General features: G+C 38.4%; 1 protein-coding gene and 1 long non-coding RNA gene across 2 annotated transcripts in view; one reads left to right on the top strand and one right to left on the bottom strand.

Annotated features, from left to right (window-relative positions):
• The first annotated feature begins 6,136 nt into the window (after positions 1-6,136).
• LOC117956284 (oxysterol-binding protein-related protein 10) overlaps positions 6,137-24,355 on the top strand; it is a 62,384-nt gene continuing 44,165 nt past the window's right edge. Inside the window, exons 1-3 of the mRNA XM_034891268.1 lie at positions 6,137-6,682; positions 16,108-16,283; positions 24,270-24,349. Of these exons, the coding sequence (XP_034747159.1) occupies positions 6,417-6,682; positions 16,108-16,283; positions 24,270-24,349 (522 nt within the window). The 5' untranslated portion in view covers positions 6,137-6,416. The remainder of the gene's footprint in view (positions 6,683-16,107; positions 16,284-24,269; positions 24,350-24,355) is intronic.
• On the bottom strand, positions 8,775-23,031 carry LOC117956315. Its single transcript, XR_004659229.1, has 3 exons — positions 22,858-23,031; positions 21,785-21,790; positions 8,775-8,785 (listed from the first exon to the last, which is right to left on the bottom strand). It is a non-coding gene; the product is annotated as an uncharacterized LOC117956315 (long non-coding RNA).

Raw genomic sequence — 24,355 nt, 5'->3', positions numbered from 1 at the left:
GCAGCAACTTTTCAAATAACTTTTCAAAATGTGAGCGGACTAATAAATTAGTTTTATTTCTAAAGTGCTGTATCAAAGAGCAGAACTCCCCGTCCTTCTTACTACAGTCGTCTTTGAGATGCCAGGATCCATTAAAAGCTATAAAATGTATTGTGGAAATTGAGGCATTAGAACTAAGAGATGATAATGTGTGCTGATGGGGGACTTCTTCACACTACTTCATCTTTAAAGCTGAGTCCTGGGCTTTTTCTTTGTAGAGCCTTTGCGATCAATCAATCAGTCGTTTTCTGAAAATCTTTCTAACATCTAACTCTGCTGGGCAGCAACAGAACAGTCAAATACTCCCAATCTTTAAACACATTTCCTCCCATCCAGACACAAGAGAACCAGTAACGTTGCCACAGAAGTTGGTCCAGTAAAGTTCTTCCAAACTTAACAACCATTTTTAAGGACCTTGCTATGTGAAACAGGAAAGGGCCTTCCTCAAATTGTTACAACAAAGTTGATCACAATGTTGTGTAAAACATAATTCTACATATTGACAGCCAGAAGCCAATTAGCTTAGCTTAGCATAACAACTATAAACTGGTGGAAACAGCTGGCTATCTCAGCACCTTCATGGCTTCCAAATTAACTTGCCATATTTTCTTATGTTTGTTAATAAAGTTTAGCTAACCTCCTGATTGTAGCTTCATATTTACAGTATAGACATGAGAGGGGTCTTCTTATCTAACTCTCAGCAAGAACGCCAATAAGCTTTAAGAAACAAAAGGGCCTAACACAAACTATGAAAAACAGCCACACACAGGAACATTTCACCCAGTGTAGGCATAATATCACTTTAATGAAAAGTTAGAAAAAGCTATAACATGTGTCAGTGTGGGGTATGTTAAGGGTATATTGTTAAACAAACAACTGAAGTAGCTACTCCACAAAGTGACTTTTGTGTTTTATAACTTTACATTCATATCTCATTAAGTCACTATATTAACAAAGACACGTTTTACTATCATGCTACAAACAAGGCTGCTGTTCTTTGTTCCTAAAAAGCAGGCGTTTTGGAGCTATTAGGTTGTAGTAAGTATCTCCTTCTAGGCTGTAATGGCTTTGGTGCCGGGAGCAGACTGGTAGTGGAAGATGATGAGGGCCTGCTTCGGCCAGTCACAGCTGCCATAAATCTGATTAGACTGACGCAGGGCTGTAATGGAGGAGATTGGTGCGATGTCAGTGTATAGCCGGGCAAAAGAAACACATCAAATAACAGCTCTGGGGAATGGATTCTTTCATGTTTTACAGTGCTGGGGTGCTTCATCAGCGGCCAGTGCTGCAGCTTGTTCTGTTTCAGCAGAGTGATGCTGATCGAGGCAGTGATGATGCAAGTTGTTTCAAAGTGCTTATAACATGGATGATGGTGATGAAGATGATTAGGTGGAGCAGAGAGTGGAAGACGAAATAATGATGATGAAGATCATGTTAAATGGGATGATGGGATGAAATATATAGGGGGCAAAGTTCTCACATCAGTCTTACGCAATACCTTTTCTATGTCTTTTTGAAAAAAAGAAATGTGTTGCTGAGCTTTACTTTCCATATTCTAAGACAAATTGACATACTACAGCATTTGCTATTAGAGATGGAACCCACTGTAATTTTAACAATGTTTAATGATTTCTTTGTAAGCTCAGAAGAAACGACAGCTCCGATTAAAATATGACAAACACAGAATACTCACATGATTGTAACTTGGTTTTGCCCATATCCAAAGGTGTGATTGGACAGTCACTGCTCAGCGGCAGGGTTTAGCGAAAAGCCGATGCCTTTTAATATTGAGAAATGTACACGATAAAACCTTTCGTCTTAATTTATATATACTCTAAATTGAAAGTTAATAGGAAAGACCTGAGTCAAACTGGCATGAGCTCACATAATAAAATGCATTTGACCCGAAATTGACTCTCTGCACAAGCTTTTAACAAACCTCTCTGACTCTCTGTTGCCCGGGGATTTTTTTTAAATTTGTTTTTTAAACTCTTGTATTGATCTTTGCTTTGTGGCTGCCACAGTTGATAAGCAGCAGGAATCTATCTGGGCTCTGCTGAGTGTCCTGTGGAGATTCATTGAGGCATGCCTTTCACTGCTCAGTGCAATCTCTGCTTTTCTTAATGGCCTGCAGTGCTCCTCACTCAGGTCTTCATTAAAGTGTCTTTTTTATTTTTGTTGTCATGGTTGTGTGTGTGTGAGTGTGTGTTTGTGAATTGATTATATAATACTTTTATGAATGAAATACAACTGTTGCATGACTAATACATTTATAAATTTAAATTTATAACATTTCACAAACAATGTCCAGTTTAAGAATTTATCAAACAATTATCTGACCTTGCTGTCTCCATAGTTGGGCAAATTATTATTATTAGGTTAAATATTTTGTTTCTTTACCCTTAAATATACTGGAACCATTCACTTTTGTTGCATGCGTTTTTTGGGGGGGTGTCTAGTACACCATCCTTGTTTGCTTTTTGAAAAAGATGTGTGGATTTTTTGTTTAAATGGTTTAATTTTCCAGTTTTGGGGTCAGTATTTTTTTAATATTTCTTATTAATTTTAATAAATGATGATGGACCTTAAAACGTGATGGGCATAATTTTGGAAATGACAACCACATTAGAATGTTAACATTTATTAAAACAAAGTACAGTGTAGACTGATGGGAATAGTGCCATTTTTTTTTTTAGACCTGATGACGATGCTAGATGAAAAGTTAAGAGATCACCAAAGTTATTTATCCTGAGGGGGACTTGGATGTGTGCACTACATTTCATTGCAATCCAACCAATAGCTGATAGTATTTTAGTCTGGACCAAACTGGTAGAATAATTACAATATTACAATATCAATAAAAAAAAAACAATTGCTATTGCGGGTTGTCACTGGGTCTTTATTGTAAATAATCAATACTTCTCCTCTGTACCATAGGCTAATTGTACCAGTTTTGTGTTTCCAGCCACTGTTTTTTAAATATAAAAGCCTTGATAGCTAGATCAGTTTGATGGCTTACCATTGCTCACAAAGCTAGAACAGAAGAAAAACCCTCCTTGAACTGCTTAAGAATCAAAAGAAATATTAAGAGTTATTAACCCTTGTGTTGTCGTCCTGTTGTCCATGAAAAATAAAAACACTTATCTCAACGTTTTTGTTGAGATAAGTGCAAAGCAAACCCATTTGGGTTTTCTGTCTAACCTGGCACAGCGTGACATAAGGTGTTATTTGTCTGTTGGGGGACTTGACAGGGTGCTAATACTTTAAAATGATAATTAGGACAGAGTGGAAGAAATTGTTTTAAAAATATACTGCATATACTGTATCTGTAATACTGCTTTAATGTTCCTTGTGCTATCTATGCTAGGCTAATGTCAGTGAGCTTAGGGTGATTTGATGCAGCTTACTTGATCTGCTGCATTTTTTTATTATTGTAATGGCCGATTTGGATGTATTTATGTTTATGTGTGTAGTGTGTGTGTGTTTGTGTGCGGTAGGTCTGCGTGAATGGTTTGTTTATCATGTGACCTGCGCACCTGTGTGTGGGTGCCAATTGGAGATTAGAAAGGGAATCACAATTGAGGGGGAAGAGGAATCTGGATCCGGGAAGCCACACACTCTTTCAACCTCAGCTGTGTGAGAGTGATGTTTTTAGATTTTGTCGTTCTTGTCTTTAAATTATTCAAATCAGTCTTATTGTTTGTGCTTTTACCTACGATTTTGTACAATAAAGGATTAACCGTACGACGACGGCGGACCTCATCATTTGCACCAGCAAGAGTTGGAAAGGACTTCAGATTTCATCCAGTGGCGTTATCAGTGGACAGATTGCCACTAAAATTATTATTAATTTTATATAATACATAGTGCTACTATACTATGTATTGTAGTGTTGTCCTACTGTTTCCATGATGTTCCTATGGGTATTTACAGTGAACTGCGTGATGGTATATGATAAATCCGAGGATGTCACGTGATGATTAAAGAGACATCAGCAGAACGGGGACACAGATAGATTTTAGCTCCAAAAGAAAGTATGTTTTTAGTTATATTATTTAGTTATAAAGTTATGAATCAGAAGTGTTATTTGGTGTCATATACGATGCACTTGACCTTAGAAGAGATAAAATGGCAAAAAATGGTCTACATTGATTATAGTTGAGAAATAACATGATTTGTGTTTGGTAGCTTACAAGAGAAAATGTGTTAGGTCGTGAAATGTGCATACATCAATGTAGAAAAAATTCTGTGAATAACTTTTTGTCAGCCATCTGTAGATGCTACATACCAGGTTTCGTGCAGATCTGTCGTACGACCCAGGAAGAGTTCGACAAAGTTGGTTTCGCTCTTTGTGTGATCTTGCGAAAACACGTTTGACATCATTGTAACGCCACCTGGGCCACATGTGTAATATTTGGCAAGTCAGGTCATTGTACATCTACCCTGTTCATTTAAATTAATTCACATTAGTCCAGGTGGTAAATCCAAACGTGGGTCCCCTAGGCCACGCCTACTTTGACCAATCAATACGTCACTGTAACAAGAGTGTATGGCTGCAGCCTGGAGCGTCCCATTTCATATGTCCCGTCTCATGCAGTCTCGTCTCATGCCAAGGTGTGTCCAACACTAAATTCAGAGGGTAAAAAATACAAAATCGCAAATAATTTTCCAGATGGAGTCACGGGTAAATTTGTAGCCAAATTTTTTGCAATCAATTGATAAACATTAAAAACTGTTATTTTGTAAAAATCGGATGAGCCGTTCATGGGATCTTTTTGTACTTGTAACGCCCCCTAGAGGCCAATCTTTCTGAAATTTGTTTTGACGCCTCAAAGTGTCACATCAAATAATAATCCAAAGTCTGGCATTGACAGCATTTATTTTGGCCAAGATATGGCAAAGTTGGTGTTTTCATAGTTAGCTACACAAACTTGTTTGCGCATAATATGCAACATTTTTATTCTGTAAAAATCTTTTAACAACACTTTGTCAAGTTGGTCGGGAGATGTGCCAAGTTTCATGCAAATCGAGGGCAGGGTCTAGGTCTAGGAGGATAAATCACAATTTTTCACAATTGTTCATGCACAAAAGTCTAGGCCGAAATGAACGTGGCCATATCACGAGGTTCAGTTGGATCCAGGGAACGCATAGATATATGGTTTTTAAATGTCCGACGTACGGTTTGGGAGTTATCGGGCCAAACGCGTTTTTTTCTGCCACAGCGCCACCTAGTGGTGGAATGGGTCAATTGTTGCGCCTGAGGTCCTTGGGGAGTATTGGCAGTCCTAAAAAATGGCACATTGCCACCATGTAGGCCTAAGGTAAAGGCTGTAGCGGGAGTTTTAGGCGGAGAAGCATCTGCCACAGATTCCACAGCCCTGCTGTGTGAACGGTTCCCAGCCCCTCGGGCTTGGACCGAGAAAAATGTGTTGTTAGACAAAATTAGCCTATTTATTTTGAAATAGGGTCAAGAGTAGGCTACCCGTTTCTTAATTCAATTATGGACTTTACTGCCCTGTGTATGCCTCTCAGCTTTTAAACTACTGCCCTTTACTCTGATTGGTGGAGTTTGTGCCTGCAGCCTGAGAGAAAAACTGCAAGCCAGACTCAGGGTTTGGAAAAAAAACTCTCTGTACATGTTTTTCTACTCAAAGAAAAAAAATGTAATTCATATTTGTGTTTAGGCTTTACAATATCCTCTGAAAATGCTATAGAAATGAACATCATTCAAAGGTAATGTTAACTACTCTTTGTAGTGAAGTTGTTATCTACTGTATCATCAAGTGTGAGGTATTATCATACGGTGATTACAATTGGCATTAATGTAGGTTAACGGCTATTTATATAGGAAACAGAATTCAGATATGGTCAGCTTTTTGGTTGGGTTTGGAAAACCAACTCTACACCCTTGAAAATATCATAACGAAAGAATGGATATGTATTAGCCTCATTCATGACTCATCTAAGGCTTTTCCTGTCGTCATTTGCAGTATTTTGTGGAGGGAGTTACTTTTTTTGGGTCATGATGATGTGTATTTAACATGATTGCATTGTAATATCCGGGGGCTGGTCTAGAGAGGAGTGGGAGTGTCTGCGCTCTGCTCTCCAACAGTGCCACACACATCCGCGTACTGCAGAAGAGAGACCTGGACACAATCACCACCCGGGAATATGTCAGCTTTCTCACGCACCGAGGGACGCTTACACCGCCGGCGCAGCGCAGTCGAGTCACATCCACTGCCTCTGCTTTAGCTCAGCAGACACACATCGCCCCGTTTACCACTTATGCTCTGTTGAAATCTTCGCTGCTGTTGCTGGTCCATCCCCGTCCCCTCCTCCCCTCTCTTCCTCCTCCTCTCTCCCGTCCCGTCGCCAGGATGGACAAGACGCTCTGCAGTCCGCATCCCGTGACCAACAAAACCAACTCTTCCTCGTCGGACCGCGGGAACTCATCATCGACGAGGAAGCCCGGAAGGAGCGGGACGCACAGCCCCGGCTCCGGCTCCCTGGACAACCCGGCTGGGGTAGGAGGCAGCCTGGGAGCTGTGCTGGGGAACAGCATGAATCTGCAGCAGCCGCGGAGGAGGCAGCTGGAAGGAGTGCTGAGCAAATACACCAACCTGATCCAAGGCTGGCAGAACAGGTAAGGACATGGATGGAGTTAGATGGAAAGAGGAGAGGGGGGCATTGGGCACGAATCACTTTCAGTTCAGGTGTCAGATGGCTTCGTGTTGTTATTTGCTCCGTCCACGTTGCACTTTTACCAGCACGTCACTGTTGAGATGGAGGAGGAGCGATGGCGATGGGGGGGGGGTTAATCCAAACCATGCGTGCACACATGCCTTGTAGGCCTGCTAATAAACTGCTTTTCCTACTAATAGGTTAACAAAAACGAGGAACTACAAATGATCTAAGACAACAGTGGTGGTGCTGTTTAGAGCTGAAATGGCAAATATTTTGGTCAAAGTTTTAATTAACTTCTTAAGCAAAAGTGCCAGATGTTTTTGACTTGTTAAAAACTGTTGGTCAGACAAATGGAGAGATCTAGACACGTCCAATTTAGGCTTTGGGAAATGTTAAAGCAATACATCTAGAAAATAATTAACAGATTCATCAATAGTGCAATTTTTGTTAGTTGCAGCCCTATAGATGTGTTTCATGGTCTTTTCTATTACTATGCCACCGCATGAAATACAAGTCTCAGTATTATGTACCCCAGTGTGCAGCAACTAATGATTATTTTCATTATAGATTCATCCGTTGATTATATTCTTGATTGTTTGTTCCATAAAACGTCTTCAAACAGCGAGAAATTTCCATCACAAGACACACATGGCACATTCTAATTAAACAGCCCAAAGATATTTAATTGACTTTAATGTAAGAGTAGTAAATGCAGAGAATGTTCATATTGATTATGTGACTATAGAGCGGATAAAAATGTTGGGTTGATATTTTGGTGGATATTTTGGTTTCATATCAGCTCATTGCAGATATGTTGGTATAAGCATATGCATCAGCATTCTACATACAGTACTATATCCAGTTAGCTGTTGTTGTATTTTCAAATGTAAAATGTACTAATATTAGAGGCAACTAATTATTTTTTTATTGGTGATCAATATACCGATTTTTATCAATGAAACTATGTCTTTAAAGATAATTGTGAACAAAGCTGCTCAAGGTGATGTATTCAAATTGCTCGTGTTATTCTACATCTATACTATTCAAAGTCCAACACCCAAAGTTGTTCTTTGTTCAATCACATATGATACAGAAAAGCGTCAAATCTTCTGTTTAGGAAAGCAGGAAACATCATGTGTTTGGAGTTTTTGCTATACAAATGACTAAAATGATTGTCAAAATAGTTGCTGATAAATATTTTAATCGACTAATCATTGTAGCTCCCAATAAAAAAAAAAAAAACTACCACAGAGATGAATCAACAGCTGTTTTACAGAGTGTCGACAAAAAGTGATTGGTTTAAGTAGAGCTGCTACTTCATCACTTAATCGTTGGAAGATCTTTTCAATTAAACGATTAGGTGTTTATAATATAAAATGTCAGAAAATATTTTAAAAATGCCCAAATCTTTGGATGTCTTGTTTTGTCCAACCAACAGTTCAAATCCTTAATTTTTTAATTAAGCATCACATGAGACAAAGAAAAGCAGAAATTTTCACAAATGAGAAGCTGGAAGTGGAGAGTGTGCATTTTTGCACAACAATCTTTTCTGTAATTCAACTTATTGTTGTAGCTCTTGATTTAAGGTTCCTAAAGACTGGTTGGATTGTATAGGCGGACATTTAGCCTGAAATGTCTACAAATGCATTCTGTTTGTTTACTGTAGGTGCGCTCTTTCCTGATACATAGTGTTAGAGATATTGCCTTATTGCTTAATTTTATTGCTTTTATTGCTACTGCTCTTGAAGCACTGCAGCCGCTCCCATAATCAAGTGCTGAATATCTCAGCAACTGTGGAGAACACAGCGGTGCATTATTGTGCAATTGTACTCCATGCAGCATTTATGGGTTCACTCCCTGCCCTGTCAAATTCACTCAACTTAGACACTGAGAGAGTTGTTCTGAGAAGCTATAAGTGAGTTTATCATTTGAAAATATTACCAAAGCCTACACTTGTTGTTGTTGTTGTTGTGAACCACATATGAAACATCTGGTTGTGGTTTTTAGTTTGATTGGAGGCAAAAGAAAAATATTCCTTTTTTTTTTGCTAATTTCCTATAAGCTGCTCAACTTCTGCACAGTTAACATTAATTATGCAGGATTTTTGTTCTGCAGCTCTAGGGTGATGAAATTATTTTTCACCAATGTGCACATGAAAATGGTGTGTCCCATTGTCGCTGTAACGGTGCTGCAGAGAAGAAGTCGAGACTGTAGTGTGTATGATCTGGACTGAAAGCCAGTGTAAAGAGGATTGAGGTAGGGAGGCTGACATGGAGAGAAAGAATAGCTGCTCCCTGCTCTCCCATTAAACAGATGATTCACAGAACTGCATCTTGATAACACCCACAGGAAGAATACCTGGGTGTAAGATTCTTCACACACACATGTATTCATTTCAAAGAGGTGTGTGTGTGTGTGTGTGTGTGTGTGTGTGTGTGTGTGTGTGTGTGTGTGTGTGTGTGTGTGTGTGTGTCTATATATATATATATATATATATATATATATATATATATATATATATATAGATCAAATGAAATCTAAATTTTGTTTGATGTTCATGTAGGATTTGTTCTCTGTTAATTCTACACACACACACACACATCTATACTGTACACATATGCAAACAGATTCCACAGTATATAATGTGCAGGGTGTTATGAGCAGGATGTAAGCTGAGTTATCAGGAAGAGTGGCGGTAAAGAATCGGTTTGTTCTTTGGGGTGATGGCACCTGTCCTGTTTCAATTTCAAAATGCCCGAAGGTTAAAGTCTAGCTTTCAAGGAGAGATTCAAGTGAAGACGCAGAGAGTGAGCACGGATTAAAACAATCTTAAAAATGTAGCCCTTTTGAAGGAAGCCAAAGAGTTTACGAATCATATTTTTCATCATGTGGGTTGTTCCAAACACACTATGTACTGTAGATATGATGTGACCAAAGCATGCTGTTTATTCTATACCTGAAATTAAAATTACTTAACCCTTTTATATGTGGATTAAGATAATTCCTGGAGTCATGTTATATTTATGTTGTACATATTATGTTGAATGAGACCATAATGTCACATACACGCCCCGAAAAGCAGAAAAACCTATTTTGTATTATTAAATAATGTTCAGGAGGGAATGTTGCATGACAGGCATGAGTAAATACTGAATTGGCTCTTGTCAGTATGGTTGACTCTAAAACTATATTTAAACCGCTCGTAATAAACTTTGAATTGGAACTGCATTTTAGATAAGCACTCATTTTTCTGAAACACAATTTGGACTTTAAATGGCCTTTTGAGACTATTAAACATATTCAAATTTGCAAAGTAAAGCACCGCTCTACTCCACATCTTTGCAGTAATTTAAAATATTGCTGGTCCTTTGTGTATTACAATAATCTGTGGGAAAATTAAAGAACAAATCAATACTTCTACCTGTATAGATACTTTTTCAAAATATTAAACAAAAGATATCTTACAAAGTAGTCTTAAGTTCACATAAAAAAAGCATTTTTGTGTTTCTCAGCTTAACAAAATGAAAGTGAAGGCTTGTGTTTACAAATGAAATTGATGTAAACAAACCAGAAAACATTAATCCTAATTATAAGTCACCTTAAACAACCTATTACTCAGTTTTGTGGTGAAAGCAGGTTTCAACTTCCCTTCAATTCAATTTTTAGAACTTTTGTTTACATTTGTTCATAGAGTGTGAAAAAGTATACACTACAATTCAGTTTTCCATTAGTCCCTGAACTCATGAGGGCCACATTGGATACCTTATTGAAGATATTATAGGTTTCTTACTAGAAGTAGTCTCAGAAATGTATTTAAAAAAATAACATTTGAACTGGAATTTAGAATCCTGTTGCAACTAGTTCTGGGTTCAACACAACTTGAAATATCAGGCTTTTTTTTTAACATATTACAATAAGTAGTGAAGAATCTTTTCTCAGGTTGTGTTTAGTGAATATCTTTAAGTGCATACAGTGTTTCTGAATAGAAAGAGTTGAAGGAGGAGAGGCGGTGCACTGGTGGTGTTAGAGTAATTACAGCCATCAGTCACGTTTCAATATTTATCAGGCGGAGGAACTGTGTGTGTGTGTGTTTGTGTGTGTGTCACTTTGGCAGATGGTGTCGTGGTGGGCAGCAGACCTGAGTAGAGCTAATTCTGTTACTGTGGGTGGCCATGTGTCAGTGTGAAGTGCTGTTATGTTGTGTAGGTGCGGTGTGTGTGTGTGTATGTGTGTGTATGTGCGTGTGTGTTTGTGTCGTAAAAAATATGCCAGGTAGACAATTTTTGTTTCTAAACCCATATACATACTATACTTGTGAGAAACCTTGTTGACAAAATTCATTCCTTAACCCCTAGACCTGACTGGATGATCTTGGTTAACTTCAATTTGGGTCCTATTTTTTTTACAGTAATAATAACAATGTACTCACCAAGTTATTAATAGCTTGAAGTTTGTTCAACACTGTTCGTTTCTGTGCAACGTGAGCAAGTCGTCTTTCAAAGCCTTGGACCATTGACAAAAACAGGGGGCAGTCGTGGATCAGGAAGTTTTTAACAACTTATTTCACAGTTTTGATGAAGACAAGACAGTGATTTGACAATATCTCTGCGAGCCTTTGATTTATTTTATTATAGATACAAAGATGGTCATGTGTCAGACAAGGTTCAGCAGTACGTTGGCCCACTGGTCACCACTGTGCTACTACCACTATTGCGTCACAGCAATAAGGTATTGGATTCAAACCCTGGTTGTCCCGGGCCTTTCTGTGTAGAGTTTGCATGTTTTCCCCGTGTCTGCGTGGGTTTTCTCCAGGTGCTACGGTTTCCCCCACCAGTAAAAACATGTTCCCCTCTCTGCTGAGCTGATGTGTGGTGAGTGGCATCGTAAGGCTGCCGGGCATCACCCAGGTGGATGCACTGGTTGTGCGTGAGTCCTCCTCCTGAAGCGCTTTGAATGTCTATGATAAAGTGCTATACAAATGTAATGAATTATTATTTACAAGTTGGAGCTTTTGGGACTGTAGCGCACAATGCAGGACCTACATCATGTGTGTTTGATGTGTCTGCTGTTATAATTTTGTTTTCACCTGATAAGTGTTTGTGCATCTAATGTAGTTATTCCAACATTTGCATGCAGATCACACAAAGCATTCAGAGCTCTCTCTGTCTCCTTTTCAGATATCGCTTTGTATGATACAAGGCTGGATCTGAGAGGATTTCTACAGATGTAGATTCTAAATTTATTTCTTCCTAAGCGGTTGGTAGGGTAGGGAGTACATTGTGAGGAATGAACCATTTCTTTGCAGATGTGCTCCCTGGAAAAAAAACTCTGCTGTGCTGCTTTGATCAAAACTGTGAGTTAGGGTAATGCGGCTCTAGTGTGTGTTCTATGGCAGAGAAGTGTAGAAAAAACTATCTTCTGCTAACCTTATTTTTTACATTTGTATTTACATGGCTTGAATTTGTCTTGATGGTAGTTGGCTAGTTTGTTGGTAGCTGCCAAATTAGAGAAAGAAAAAGTAGATTTTCAAGTTTTAAGTGTTCAATATTTTTAGGTCCTCTGCACCAGCTCAATCGGTTGATGAAGACCATGTATTGTATGTGATATGGTTGAGACCACCAAAGTAAGAGAGTAATTGGGCCTCAAGTTAAAACTGATTGGTCAACTGTTGTTTCCAAAGGCAAGGTTCAAAGTGAGGTTCCGTCAAGCGTGCGTTTTTGCAATATTTTAATCAAAGATCAGACTCGAACCTGAATCAGTGATATTTTTGTGGTTTACGTTGAATAAAATCTTTGTAAAGTCACTGAGCCACTGACAAAATTCCACTGGAGGGTCAGCAAAACATTTTCAAGGGGGTGTTGAAATAGCTGTTGTGAGTTGTGGGATCGCCCTGGCTTCTTGAATTTCAGCAAATTTCCTAAATTAACAATTTCATCATTGTTAGTTATTAGATTTTAAGTTCTGCTACCTGTTTTTATATTATGTTCATTCATGCAGTTGGCATAAAAGAACATTGGAAATATAGGGAAAGACAAATTATATCTGTTTTTGTATCATTTTTTAATTTTTTTAACTTCTTTTAGAGGGAAAATAGTTTTTGTAGACTTATCTCATCTGACAAAAATCCTACCAACAACTTCAAATTGGCTCTTACAGTTTATTCAACTGATACAATTTTATTTGTGCGTAAGTGATGTAGATCGATATATAGTATTCATTACAGCAATCTTAAAAGGTGGTAATATGTGAATCTGCTCTTTCTCTGCACATTTTTCACCTTTTGCTGGTGATGCTTTTAGGTTAATCAGACGGAATTCAATCAGACTGAGTTGTGTTGAAAGTGACACAGAAATGTTACTAGATACTAGATCATCCTTGTAAGAAGTCATTATGGCTAAAAGTGACCAGGATGCTTATTCTGACATGATACCAACATGTTAAATTGCCGTTAGATTAATTCAAAGTTGTGGTAGGCATTATATTTTGGGGTCCTTGTGCAAAAAAGTCCATAATAATCTTTCATCATATTGTAATTCAAGTGGTCTGAGAGACATCTCGACCTCTGCACCTGTTCTTGCATCGGTTTTCAGGCTTTAGAAAATGTAGCCAGTGATCGTAGACTTTGGCCAATGGTAGGTAGGTAGGGAGGTAGGGAGGGAGAGAAAAAGGGAGCGGGTGAGAGTAAGATTATACTGGCTGTTCTGCCCTGTTAGACAGTTAGGGGAAAGCTCCAGAAAACAGGGTTTTACGCTAATTGACATTCTGGCATTTTTTTGCTTTCTATGTACTGCAGCTTTAAAGGGCTACATGTCTAAAAGCGGCTACATATAGGGAAGTGTTTCTAATCAATAACTACAGAAATGCCAAGTGTACACTGCATATCCAGTCCAAAAGATACTCCCTTGATAGTATGTGGTAATAAAATATTGACTTTACATAACCCCTTTGACACTACAACCCTACATATCTTATAACAAGTATAACTCACAGTTCCTGCCAATAACAAGGATGATTTACTGCTTTCTCCTGGCCTGACGTTCCCCTGAGCGTTTTTAAGAATTAACGGCCAAAAGAGCAGCACATTTTGCTGACAAGCCATTTCCTGCATTCGGAAATGGCAGTGTTTCTGATTATGTTGATATATGTGCAGGACTAAGCTCTTTTAACAGTGTCGTTATGGTTACGTTGGTGAGGTATTTGAAAGATGTCAACAGGAAAACGGATTAGTATCAGATCTTTGTTTCATTATATGTGGTGCTGCTAAACATCTTCCATTACTGTTGTCTTAACATTATCTTTCATTTGGTCCAGTTTGCTCGTGATGTTCACTGCAGGTTGGACATTATCAACACTGAATGTAAAGCCCAGGGTTTGTTATCCAGTACCATCCATCATGTTAAAGGTCTGCATTGTGGTTTAGCTGCAAAGGAAGGACTGCCTGAAGGGGTCAACGGTAAAAGGCTCTGCTGACTGAACAGGGGATAGACTTTGTGCGTGTGCGCGCGTGTGCGTGCGTGCGTGTGTGTGTGTGTGTGTGTGTGTGTGTGTGAAAGAGACTACTGGATAAAAACCGACGCATGCAGATTGTTTCCTGGTTGGCTGGGGTCGACATAAATCACCAGCTCTCTTGATGGAAGGGGGCAAGACTGCAAGTGGGGATCAATTTTCAGAACAGCAGTCCCTGCATCCTCTCTGAAGAACTCTAGAGGGTTCATGGGAAAATGTCTGATGTGTAGGATGCAGTAACAGAGTTCTTTTGTCCTCTTATAGTTTGCATATTTGAAGACTGAGCCCATTCATGATGGGATTTTCTAACATATATAACAAATGTTCGATATTTTTTGTCCTGAAACGATTAGTAAATAATCTGGTCTTTTATCAAGCAAAATTGCTAATGGTGCTTCCAGCCAGGTTTGATAATATATTTGAAAATGTAATATTTTTTTGTTTTGCCATTTTGGTTGAACAAAACAACGAATAGAAAAATGTCACTATGGGCTCTGGTAACTTGGTAATCGCACATTTCATGGACTAAATAAAACAAGACTAACGGTCTACAGTGAAGCTATTTGATCGGATTACATCATTGAAAATCTGCTTAGAAATATAGGAACTATTAGATTGGATACCACACAATGTAATTCTGCTAAATAAAACATCACATTCATTATTAGTTTCACTTGTTTCCATTTTAAACATAATTGAATATCCAAATACAATCATATTTCAGATGGGGCCAGTGCCACCCCATGTCCCCCTTTTAGCCCTGCCCCTGATTGATAATGAAAATATAGGTCTGGCCATATAAATTAAAAACAAGTCTGTTGATATGTACAATACAGATGAAAATAAGTGGTAGTGTATGAAACTATAGCACAAGGGCAGATTGAATTGAAGTGTAACTGTTCTTTAAAATCTGTGAAATGCATTTTAAAAAGAGACACCTGTGGGATACTGGAGTTGACAGGGGATATCTTCAGTCATCACATATAACCCTGATTTGGCAATAGAAAGAAGCTGTGTCAATGCTAAGCGTGATGCTTCTTGGTAAAAGCCAGATCAATACTGCAGCTTCTGTAAACACGGATGGAAAGAGAACATTGATTGTGAACATGGGGAATCTCAGGGAGGGAGCGACATGGAGCCGAAGATGGGACAAAAGATAGCAAAGTAAAGACAACTGCTGTTACCTCAGGCCAATGCACACAGACATGGAAAAGTTAGCCAAAGCAAACCCTTGCCACTCTGGCCCATGTTGAACTGCAGAACAAGAAGTACAGCTTTAAGTGGTGTAGACAGGTCAGTTTCTTTAATGTCATACACAATCATTTTTTGGTTACAGGAAATGAAATGCCTCTGCTTCTCTTATTGTGTCTGTCTGGTTTTAAATCTCTCAGCCGGCAATAAGCGAGTCAAAGATTCAATTACACACTGATTGAATGTGATTCATTAATCACAAAGGGGAAAATGGGGGGGTTTAATTTCCCTGCCTCGAGCTGTGGCTTCTGCTCAAGATGACCGCACTAATTGCTACCTTCAGTAATTTGGAATTGAGCGGCAGCTTAATGTTGGTAAAAAAACAGGCCTTAATGTGCAAGGAGGGCTATTTCAACGAATCTTTGAGATAATTGGGTGTTGTGTGTTTTTACGGCAGCTCTCTTTTTCCTCATCTCATCCTCATTCATTGCCCTCCTACTTCTCACACATCCTGAAAAGTTTGCACGACATGGATATAAAAAAGGTTTTACCAGTAAACAAGCTACAATAATGAAAGCATAAAACAAAATGATGGAAATGTTACCGGTGCTTTCTCTATTTCCCTCTCCCCCTTCTTTCTCTCTGACCCATTACTTTATTAACTCTCTGTCTTTGTTTTCCATACAGGTACTTCGTGTTGGATCCAGAGTTGGGACAGCTCCAGTACTTTGTCAACGAGCAGGGGAAGAGCCAGAAGCCCCGTGGGTCCCTGCCTTTGATTGGTGCCTCAGTAACCCCGAGCGACGAGGCTCCGCACATGTTCATTGTAAACTCTGTCAATGGAGAGCTGTACAAACTCAAAGGTATGACCTCAGGCTGGCCTCAGGTTACCCATATATGGCAAAGTACAAACATTGAGTGGAGTGTGTTTTATGTTGGAGTCACTTGGAGTGCAGTGTGTACACACTGGGATGTTATGAATATTTATTTCCAACCAGTATTACCAGTATTTGTGAATGCACCGGATAGCTTATTAGGGATCCCAGTTTTTTATTAAAACTTACTGTTTTTATTCACTCTCACCACTCTCATAGCCTTGTTTCCAGTGGCAGCCGGTTATCTGTTTCAGGTGAAAAGTTATGTTAAAATCCACTGCACACTATCTGCCCAGCACCAAACAGCTTACAGGCAACGATAGGGACCAGTTTGGTGAACATAGTGGATCATTTAGCAGCTAAAGAGACATATATGTCACTCTGTATCACTCTCACCATGCATGTGTCCCTCAGAAATTAGTGGAGGGCAAAAATGGAGATACAAGTAGAGTGAATATTGGTGGACAGAAATGGGACTCCAAATATATGATTTGGAGTGTAAATGTTTGCTGTATCAACTTTACAAAATGATGATTTGTCATTGTTGTGATCACAGCATGTTTCGCAGCCCTTAAGTGGCCAAAAGAATGAATGAATCCAGGTTTAAAGCTGCACGAATGTTTTATATGGTGAATTGGATTTCATTTATAACTGCACTAGATACAATCTACCATGTTCTGATATTGCCTTTAACATCAAACTCTTCCTTTTTTCTGCCTTTTTTTTGTAATTTGACTTCACTTTTTTTGCTTCTATTTGTGCCAAAACAACCTCCCACATACTTAGTCGTCCATGTACAGTTTTGCAATAAACATTGTATATTGAGTAAGAAGGAGACATGTTTAGCCAAAATATTAAATCTACACCAAAATGAAATATTGCTTTAAGACTCTGTGTCAGACAAAGAGCTGGTCGCTGTGTTGAAGGCCTTTGCTTTCAGTGACCTGTATCCACTGAAGCGAGAGAAACTCCTTTTTACTGTTGCCTCACTTGAGCTACTGGAATGTCCCCTTACAGTCTCAATGGGAAGGAGATCAGAATAACTTGGCCTGTATTCCCTGAATAACTCAGTAATACATGTGTACTGGACTGAGAGGAAACAATGAGCCAACACAGAAGAAGTAGAGGTTCAAGAATCAGCAAAAACAAGTCATTGAGCAAGAAAAGCGATCAATTGATACATCTTAGCACAAGCCTGTTTAGAGGTTTGACGGGCGCCAAGACGACCAACAAAAAACGGCTTTTAAAATATTATTTCTCTGAGCAATGTGAGGTCTTTGAGCACAAGTGCTGGTATTAAACTGTAATTATTTTCAAACAGCAGGGTACAAATATGCTCACATGTACGTCCTCAACAGTCGGTGATTAAGATAAGCCGGTATGCTACATTATACAATATACTACAGAGCTGGTATTGGTTACCATGGGAATCCCGGAAAGCCCACCTTGGGCTTTGAATAGCTTGGCTTGTAAGATGAGTATCATCTCACTAATGGACTGTATTTAAAGCTTCAAATGCCACCCTTATTCTCATGTTGATACCTTTTTTCTCTAGAGGGTTTTGAAAATATGCCCTTTTCCCAACTGGTGTAAGAAGATACTGGATACATTGCACAGAACCTGCAACTACTTTGAAGCAAGAGTATTTGAGTGATTAATTAACTCAAAAGTAGTAAAGATCGAAATAAAACACTATTTATTGAGTTTAAAGGTACATAATACCTAATACATAATCACAATATTAATCAAAAAGTATCTGGTCTCTCAAGGAATTTATAGGGCATTATTGGGTTAGAGCATTACAATGTAGCTTAAGTGGCTTTTTTATACCAACATTATTAGGGAAAGCATTATAGCCAACTAAATTATGATTTATTCACTAGATAATATAAATTTATATAAATGAAGGAAATAATATATTGTTTTTTTGTTGTTGAAGGACTTCTCTTTCTGTGTAACAATTGATCCAAACGTTGTGTTTTTTTTTTTGTGCTGCTGAGCAAATGTGAAGAGCAATGTGAATTGAATCATGTCTGAATGCACAGATGGCAAATTAAACTTTTTGTCATACATGTCTCAATAAAACCGCGAGAGGGTCAAGTTGTGTTCAGGTTTCAAACTGGCTGATTAGATGCCTGTCACAATCTTCATTGGGCATCTTCATAATTAAAACATTGCCGTGTTTTGATACAGAAATCCGTTGTTGAGGTTGAGTAATATACAACTGCTAAGAGCATTCCTCACTATAAAGCTGCCAAAATACGTCATATACGTGCATCTGTTGGGTTTGAATTTGTAGATGCCTTGTCAAGAATAGTTAGAATAGCATTGTTTATCTCATTTGTTTAACTTGTACAAAACCAGAAATGTAAAATTTAGGTTTTAGGAGATAAGCCAGTCTTAACGCTAAGCTAAGATAATCTGTTTCTTGGCTGTAAGCAACGTACAGAGTCAATTATGAGCATACTTTTTGACGTTTTTTTATGTCAGTATTTTTATTGTTCCTAAGTATGTTTTTACTTAAGACATGTGCTGTACTACAATAAAACAACATAATCTATACGGTGCCAAAAATCCATCAAATTTACATCCTATATTTATGTGTATATGGACGTTTCATCCAGCGCTTTTCTAGTCTTAACAACTACTCAAAGCGCTTTCATATCATACAGGAGCCATTCACACACATTCATACACTGTGGCCGAGGCTGCCGTACATGTGCCACCTGCTCATCAGATAAACACTCACATACATTTACACTCCGATGCTCGGCATCAGGGGCAACTCGTGGTTCAGTGTCTTGCCCAAGGACACTTCGACATGGGACTACAGGGCCAGGGATTGAACCACCAACCTTCCAATTCGTAGGCAACCGCTCTACCAGTGAGCCACAGCCGCCTAGTGTAGTGTTTGTGTACTTTTACTTCTAGTGGGGTATAATATCATTAGTATAATTACATTATAACAAGTATAATTACACTTAAATATAATGACCAAGGACACTAATAATCGTGAGGTGCAGCACTCTGAATTATGAGCGTATAAATGCTATAAAAAGCCAATTAAACCTGAAGTTATACCTGAAATTACAACACATTTTTTATTATCAGATAATATAGTGATACATATTTAACAGGGATGCCATTTTGATGAGGAAAGCCTTTTCAAGTCATTTGAGATGGAAGGAGTGGTAGCATGCAAACTACCAATTTGACGCTCATCTGAGAAATGGAGATTGGGATAATGTTCAGCTTTGGCAACTTTACCTATGTTAAAATATACAATGACTGAGGAAGCTTATTGTTGAGTACATAGCAACCAGTTCACGTGTTGAACTTGTTATTACCCATAGTGCTTTGTTGAATGGTCTCAATGTTTTGTTTTATTTCATATGAACACTAGAGGAGTAACTTAGAATTTGAAGTAATGCAGTAATGCAGGAATTGTACATTTAGTTTCCATGCTTATGTGTTTCCACAACAATGTTAGTGAGTAAATCTACTGAAATGGCCATCATAAGAGTGGAGTATGATGTGTAAGATGAGAAGGCAGAGGCAGAGTCTTGATCAGTATGTAATGTTTGTAAGAAAACAATGGCTATTTCTACATCTTTGCTGAGCGCAAACCAGAACAGAAGGCATTTATACATTGGTTGGGAGGGTCATTACTTATTTCCCAATCATTTTGGAGAGTCACAGAAAAATGAATTATTGGCAAAGGGAGGGTCGAGTCTGTTTTGATTAACAACCCAAAATCTCAACTGGTGGCCCCTTAAATAAAAAAAAAGTCCCTAATGCTAATGGATATTGACTTTTAAATAAGACAAACAGACCAGTATGAGTGTCTACTGTCGCTCATTTTAAACGGGCAGACGGACCTGCTTCTTATTTTGTTGTTAGTCCCCTCGGTTTTCAGTGCAAACCTCATGCATTCATTTATCACATGAATAGAGCTGTCAGCATATCTCCTTTTTGAGTCTGCACCTCTTGTGAACCAAAACCAGCTTTGAAATTTTCATCACTATCGTAGTATTCTCCCTGAATTAGAACAGCACGTCCTGCTCCCAGCTAAGCAGTGTTCATATCTGTTGCATCACCATGCAAACAGGTGCATATTAGCATATGCCACACTGCTCTGCTCAATACATACAACAAATTATCTTTAATCACAGCTAGGCTTGTGCACATCACAGAGAAAAATATCTGATTTAGACGCTTGTTCACTCTCGGGTAAGTGGTCCTTTTAGACTGGGGGATTTCTGTGGATGATGATGACAACAAGGAATGAGTAGGGAAGGTTGTTACATGGTATTTTTGCAGAAAGACATCTTGGCACAGATGTTTCTGTGTGAATACTATCTTCACCCCTTGAGAGGTGAGCAGCTACTAACCAGTGGGATAGAATGTCGCGAATGCTGTCTCTTCACTTAAAGAAGCCTTTCATTGGTGTTCTAATGACTGCGGCAGATGGCGGCGGTGCGAGTGATTGACAAGTGCAAATGTAATTCTCCATACGTTCAAATACTTTCCATCAGCATGTCAAAAAACACTTCACACCGAAGAGAAAGCTTTAAAGTTTCATTTCGGTGGTACGATTAATCTAATGAAGCCCCTCATCCTTGTATAGCTGCATTCATTTCCACATTTAAAGCTTTTATTTGGATGAAAATCAAGAGAAAAGTAATTTGAAAAAAACAATAAATCTCTGACAACCAGAATTTAAATAAGAGTGGAATAAAGAATTCAGCATGCTTTAAATGAACCATGTCGTACGACACATAATCAAAAATTCTACCCATAATGAGAATGATGTCAAACACATCCTCTTCTCAAAAGCATTAATGGTGTTGCACTTAATTGTAAGTGTAACAAGTGACCGATAGTTGTGGTAAATGCTGAATTTCTTGCATTTATGTACATTTATATCATCTCACAATTAACAAATAATGATACATTGGTTATCATGCTTTTTGTAATAATGGTTGTATACAGGAAAAAGGCAACACAAATTGCTGTCAGCGCCAAGAGGAGGTGCACAAGTCTAGTTTTCTCTCAGACCACTTAAGTTGCTGAAAGGTCATTTTATTTTTGCTGAATGATGCCAACAAAAGAAAACTGCCTAGCTGCCCCAGCTTTAAATCTTTTGTTCCTCTTTTCTTCTGTTGGTTCTCCAGCTGGGATTGACCTACTCAGTGTTATCAGTCCCATCTAAGACATTGTCCTCGTATAATTAGTCAGTGAAATGGGATCAGAAGGATATTATTTTACAGTCTGACCTAGAGCAAGTCAAGACAAGCAGAAAGTCAGCGTCTCCTTCAACTGGAAGGGCTGCAGCTCGCTGTGTTAGTCAGCAAATCTGGGCTTCAACTGGCTATTTCTGTTTAGATTACAGGGTGTATTGTCTCAGTGTCAAGGGGAAAAATCCACAAGCATGCATAGAGTATCAAGCTGCTTCCTGTGCAGCTCGCAATTTTGGCCAAATGAATCACTACTGTCTCTTGAATGCTGAATGTTCAATTTAGCATAGATGAGAAAATGAAAAGGTTCAGATGTGATACACAGCGCTTAGGACGTCATTCAGGAGGTAACAGGGTCATATCGCCCGGTAGACAGTCGGTAAGTTATGTTATCATTTGGCTACAAATGAGATCACTGACGACCAGCCGGCCGTCCTCACTGATTTCTTCACAGATGCAACTTAAGGCAGCATCTACATTTAAAAAAAGTTAAAAAAAAACGTTCTGTAAGGGTTATGCATGTTCCCTGATCCTTTTATGCAATTTAAATGCATTTAAAGGAGTGGTTCAACATTTTGGGAATATTCCTTAGCTTAGCACAAAGACTGGAGGCAAGAGAATATGCATGCCCTATGGTTTTCTTCATCATACAGTAATGAATATTAGCGCAACCGTCTGTATGATCATGTTGATTATGCTCTGTATATAAAATATCACAGTAAATGTCACAGTTTTTCCATAATGAAATGAGTATGTATTCTGAATTTATGCTAAGCTGCTGGCTGTAGATTCATACTGAACCGACAGGAGAGTGGCATCAATCCAAACCAAATAAGCATGTTTTCCAAAAGGTTGGTCTATTCCTGCAATGTGCATCGATCTGTTGTTTTCAGTTAGTTTTTGTGCTCTATAGACCTGTGTCAACTTTTTGGGACGAATGATGCCTTGAGCTTAGGTTAAGCTTGCTCAAAAACAACTTTAGTGCTGTTGGCTAGAGATGCTGCTGCCCATTAAAAAAAGAAATGAAACCACACTTGAAACCTCACAAACCCACCACCTGCCCTAAATTCTATATGTATGTGTGGGTTTGTGTCTTTGCCAAAGGTGTCACAAGTATTCACATTCATTACTCAAGTAGAAGTATAGATACTAGGGTTTAAAAAGACCTGTAGAAGTTGAAGTATCAACTCAAGCTTCTTACTCAAGTAAAAGTGTAAAGTACTGGTTTCAAAACTACTTAAAGTATAAAAGTAAAAGTAGCTAATGTAAGGGAAAGAACTAATATCAGTATGCTTTTTTAAATTAGACGGCGAGTTTTGGAAAACAAATAGCTTGTGGTACTTGGGTGCGCAGAGCTTGCAGCACATTCGAAAGGAGTTGTTTTTGCATCCAACCATTTTGATAAATTCTTCCAGGTACGGCCATGGATATAGAAGGGTTGGCTGGTCTTCCTGGCTACCAACCTCCTCGCTGGTGCTTGGTTGGAACATTTTGCTTGAGTTTTCTAAGGTCTGCCACTGACATCTTCGTTCTGTGCTGCTTTCGTCTGCTATTTCCTTGCTGGAGTGTGACGTGATTTGTGTCATGTGTGGGTGCAATGGCTCGCCTACAAACTAATAGGGTGTTGGAATGGTATTTGTTTATCCTTCTCATCTAACCACAATCATATTCACTCTATCCGGAGGGCACAATTCATCTGGCTAGGTTTTTTTTTTTTTTTGAACGAGGACAAGCCGGAATGAAAACAAACCAAACTGAAATAGCAAGGCTATTTTTAAAATGTAAGCAGTAGCAAGTACAGATAATTGCGTGAAAATGTAAGGAGTAAAAGTAAAAAGTCTGCTGTAAAATAATTACCCCAGTAAAGTATAGATAACCAAAATTTCTTCTTAAGTAAGGTCAAGCCCGTATGTAGTATATAGGGCAATGTACGAACTCAACTCGGACAGACTAGGGAGGGGGAGCGAAATGTAATCTTGATTTATTTATAATTTATTATCATCATTGTTGTGAAATTAGTGTTCATAAACAAGTAATGTATGGTCTTTCATCAATTTCAAGATAATAATACAACAATTTACTAAAAGATTTACAGAAGACTGCCATTTTTGTGAAGTTTGTATTGCGAGTACTTGATAATTTGTCCAGATTCTTAACGAGGAGTTAAGAATTGGTCAATCAACATGCTTGTTAAATTTGAGGATACTGAATATCTTTTGGCTTTGGACTGTTGATAAGTAAAAAAAACTAGACATTTGAAGACATTAACTTGAGCTCTGGGAAATAAAAAAAGAAAAGTTTCTGACATTTCATAAGTTATAGCCTAAATCATGTAAATCCATCCTCAGATATCACAGTAATTCAGCATTTTCTCTTATTCCTTGTGTCATGGGCAAAGCCCTGAAAAGGCCTTTAGAGAGTAATATGAAATTAAATCTGTGACAGTTTATAAAATTTTTACAATAATTCTTATTAATCTGGTCATTACTGGCATATTCTTTCAGCTGCCGTTAAGAGCTTTGCATGAACCTAGGGCGATACTTTAAAAGTTAATCAAACAATAAAAAATTAGAATGGATGTGGCGACGCTTTAAAGCAGATAGCGTTCCCATAACTACATGTTGACCGGAAAGTGAACTCATGTAAGGGTTTATTGCGGATTCTTAACATCTTATGTGTATAAAGGAAGTTAAGTCTTGTAATTTTATTAATGTATTTTTGTTCTGTGTGTCTATAGCCTCCGATGCCAAGATGCAGCAGTTTTGGATCAATCAGCTTCAAGCATGTGCCAGACGTCACTCTGACAGTAGTGCCAAGGTAAAA

This window comes from Etheostoma cragini, chromosome 14, assembly GCF_013103735.1.
Source record: "Etheostoma cragini isolate CJK2018 chromosome 14, CSU_Ecrag_1.0, whole genome shotgun sequence".
Lineage (NCBI taxonomy): Eukaryota > Metazoa > Chordata > Actinopteri > Perciformes > Percidae > Etheostoma > Etheostoma cragini.
Note: the sequence above shows the minus strand (reverse complement) of the source record. Positions and strands in the feature narration are given on the sequence as shown.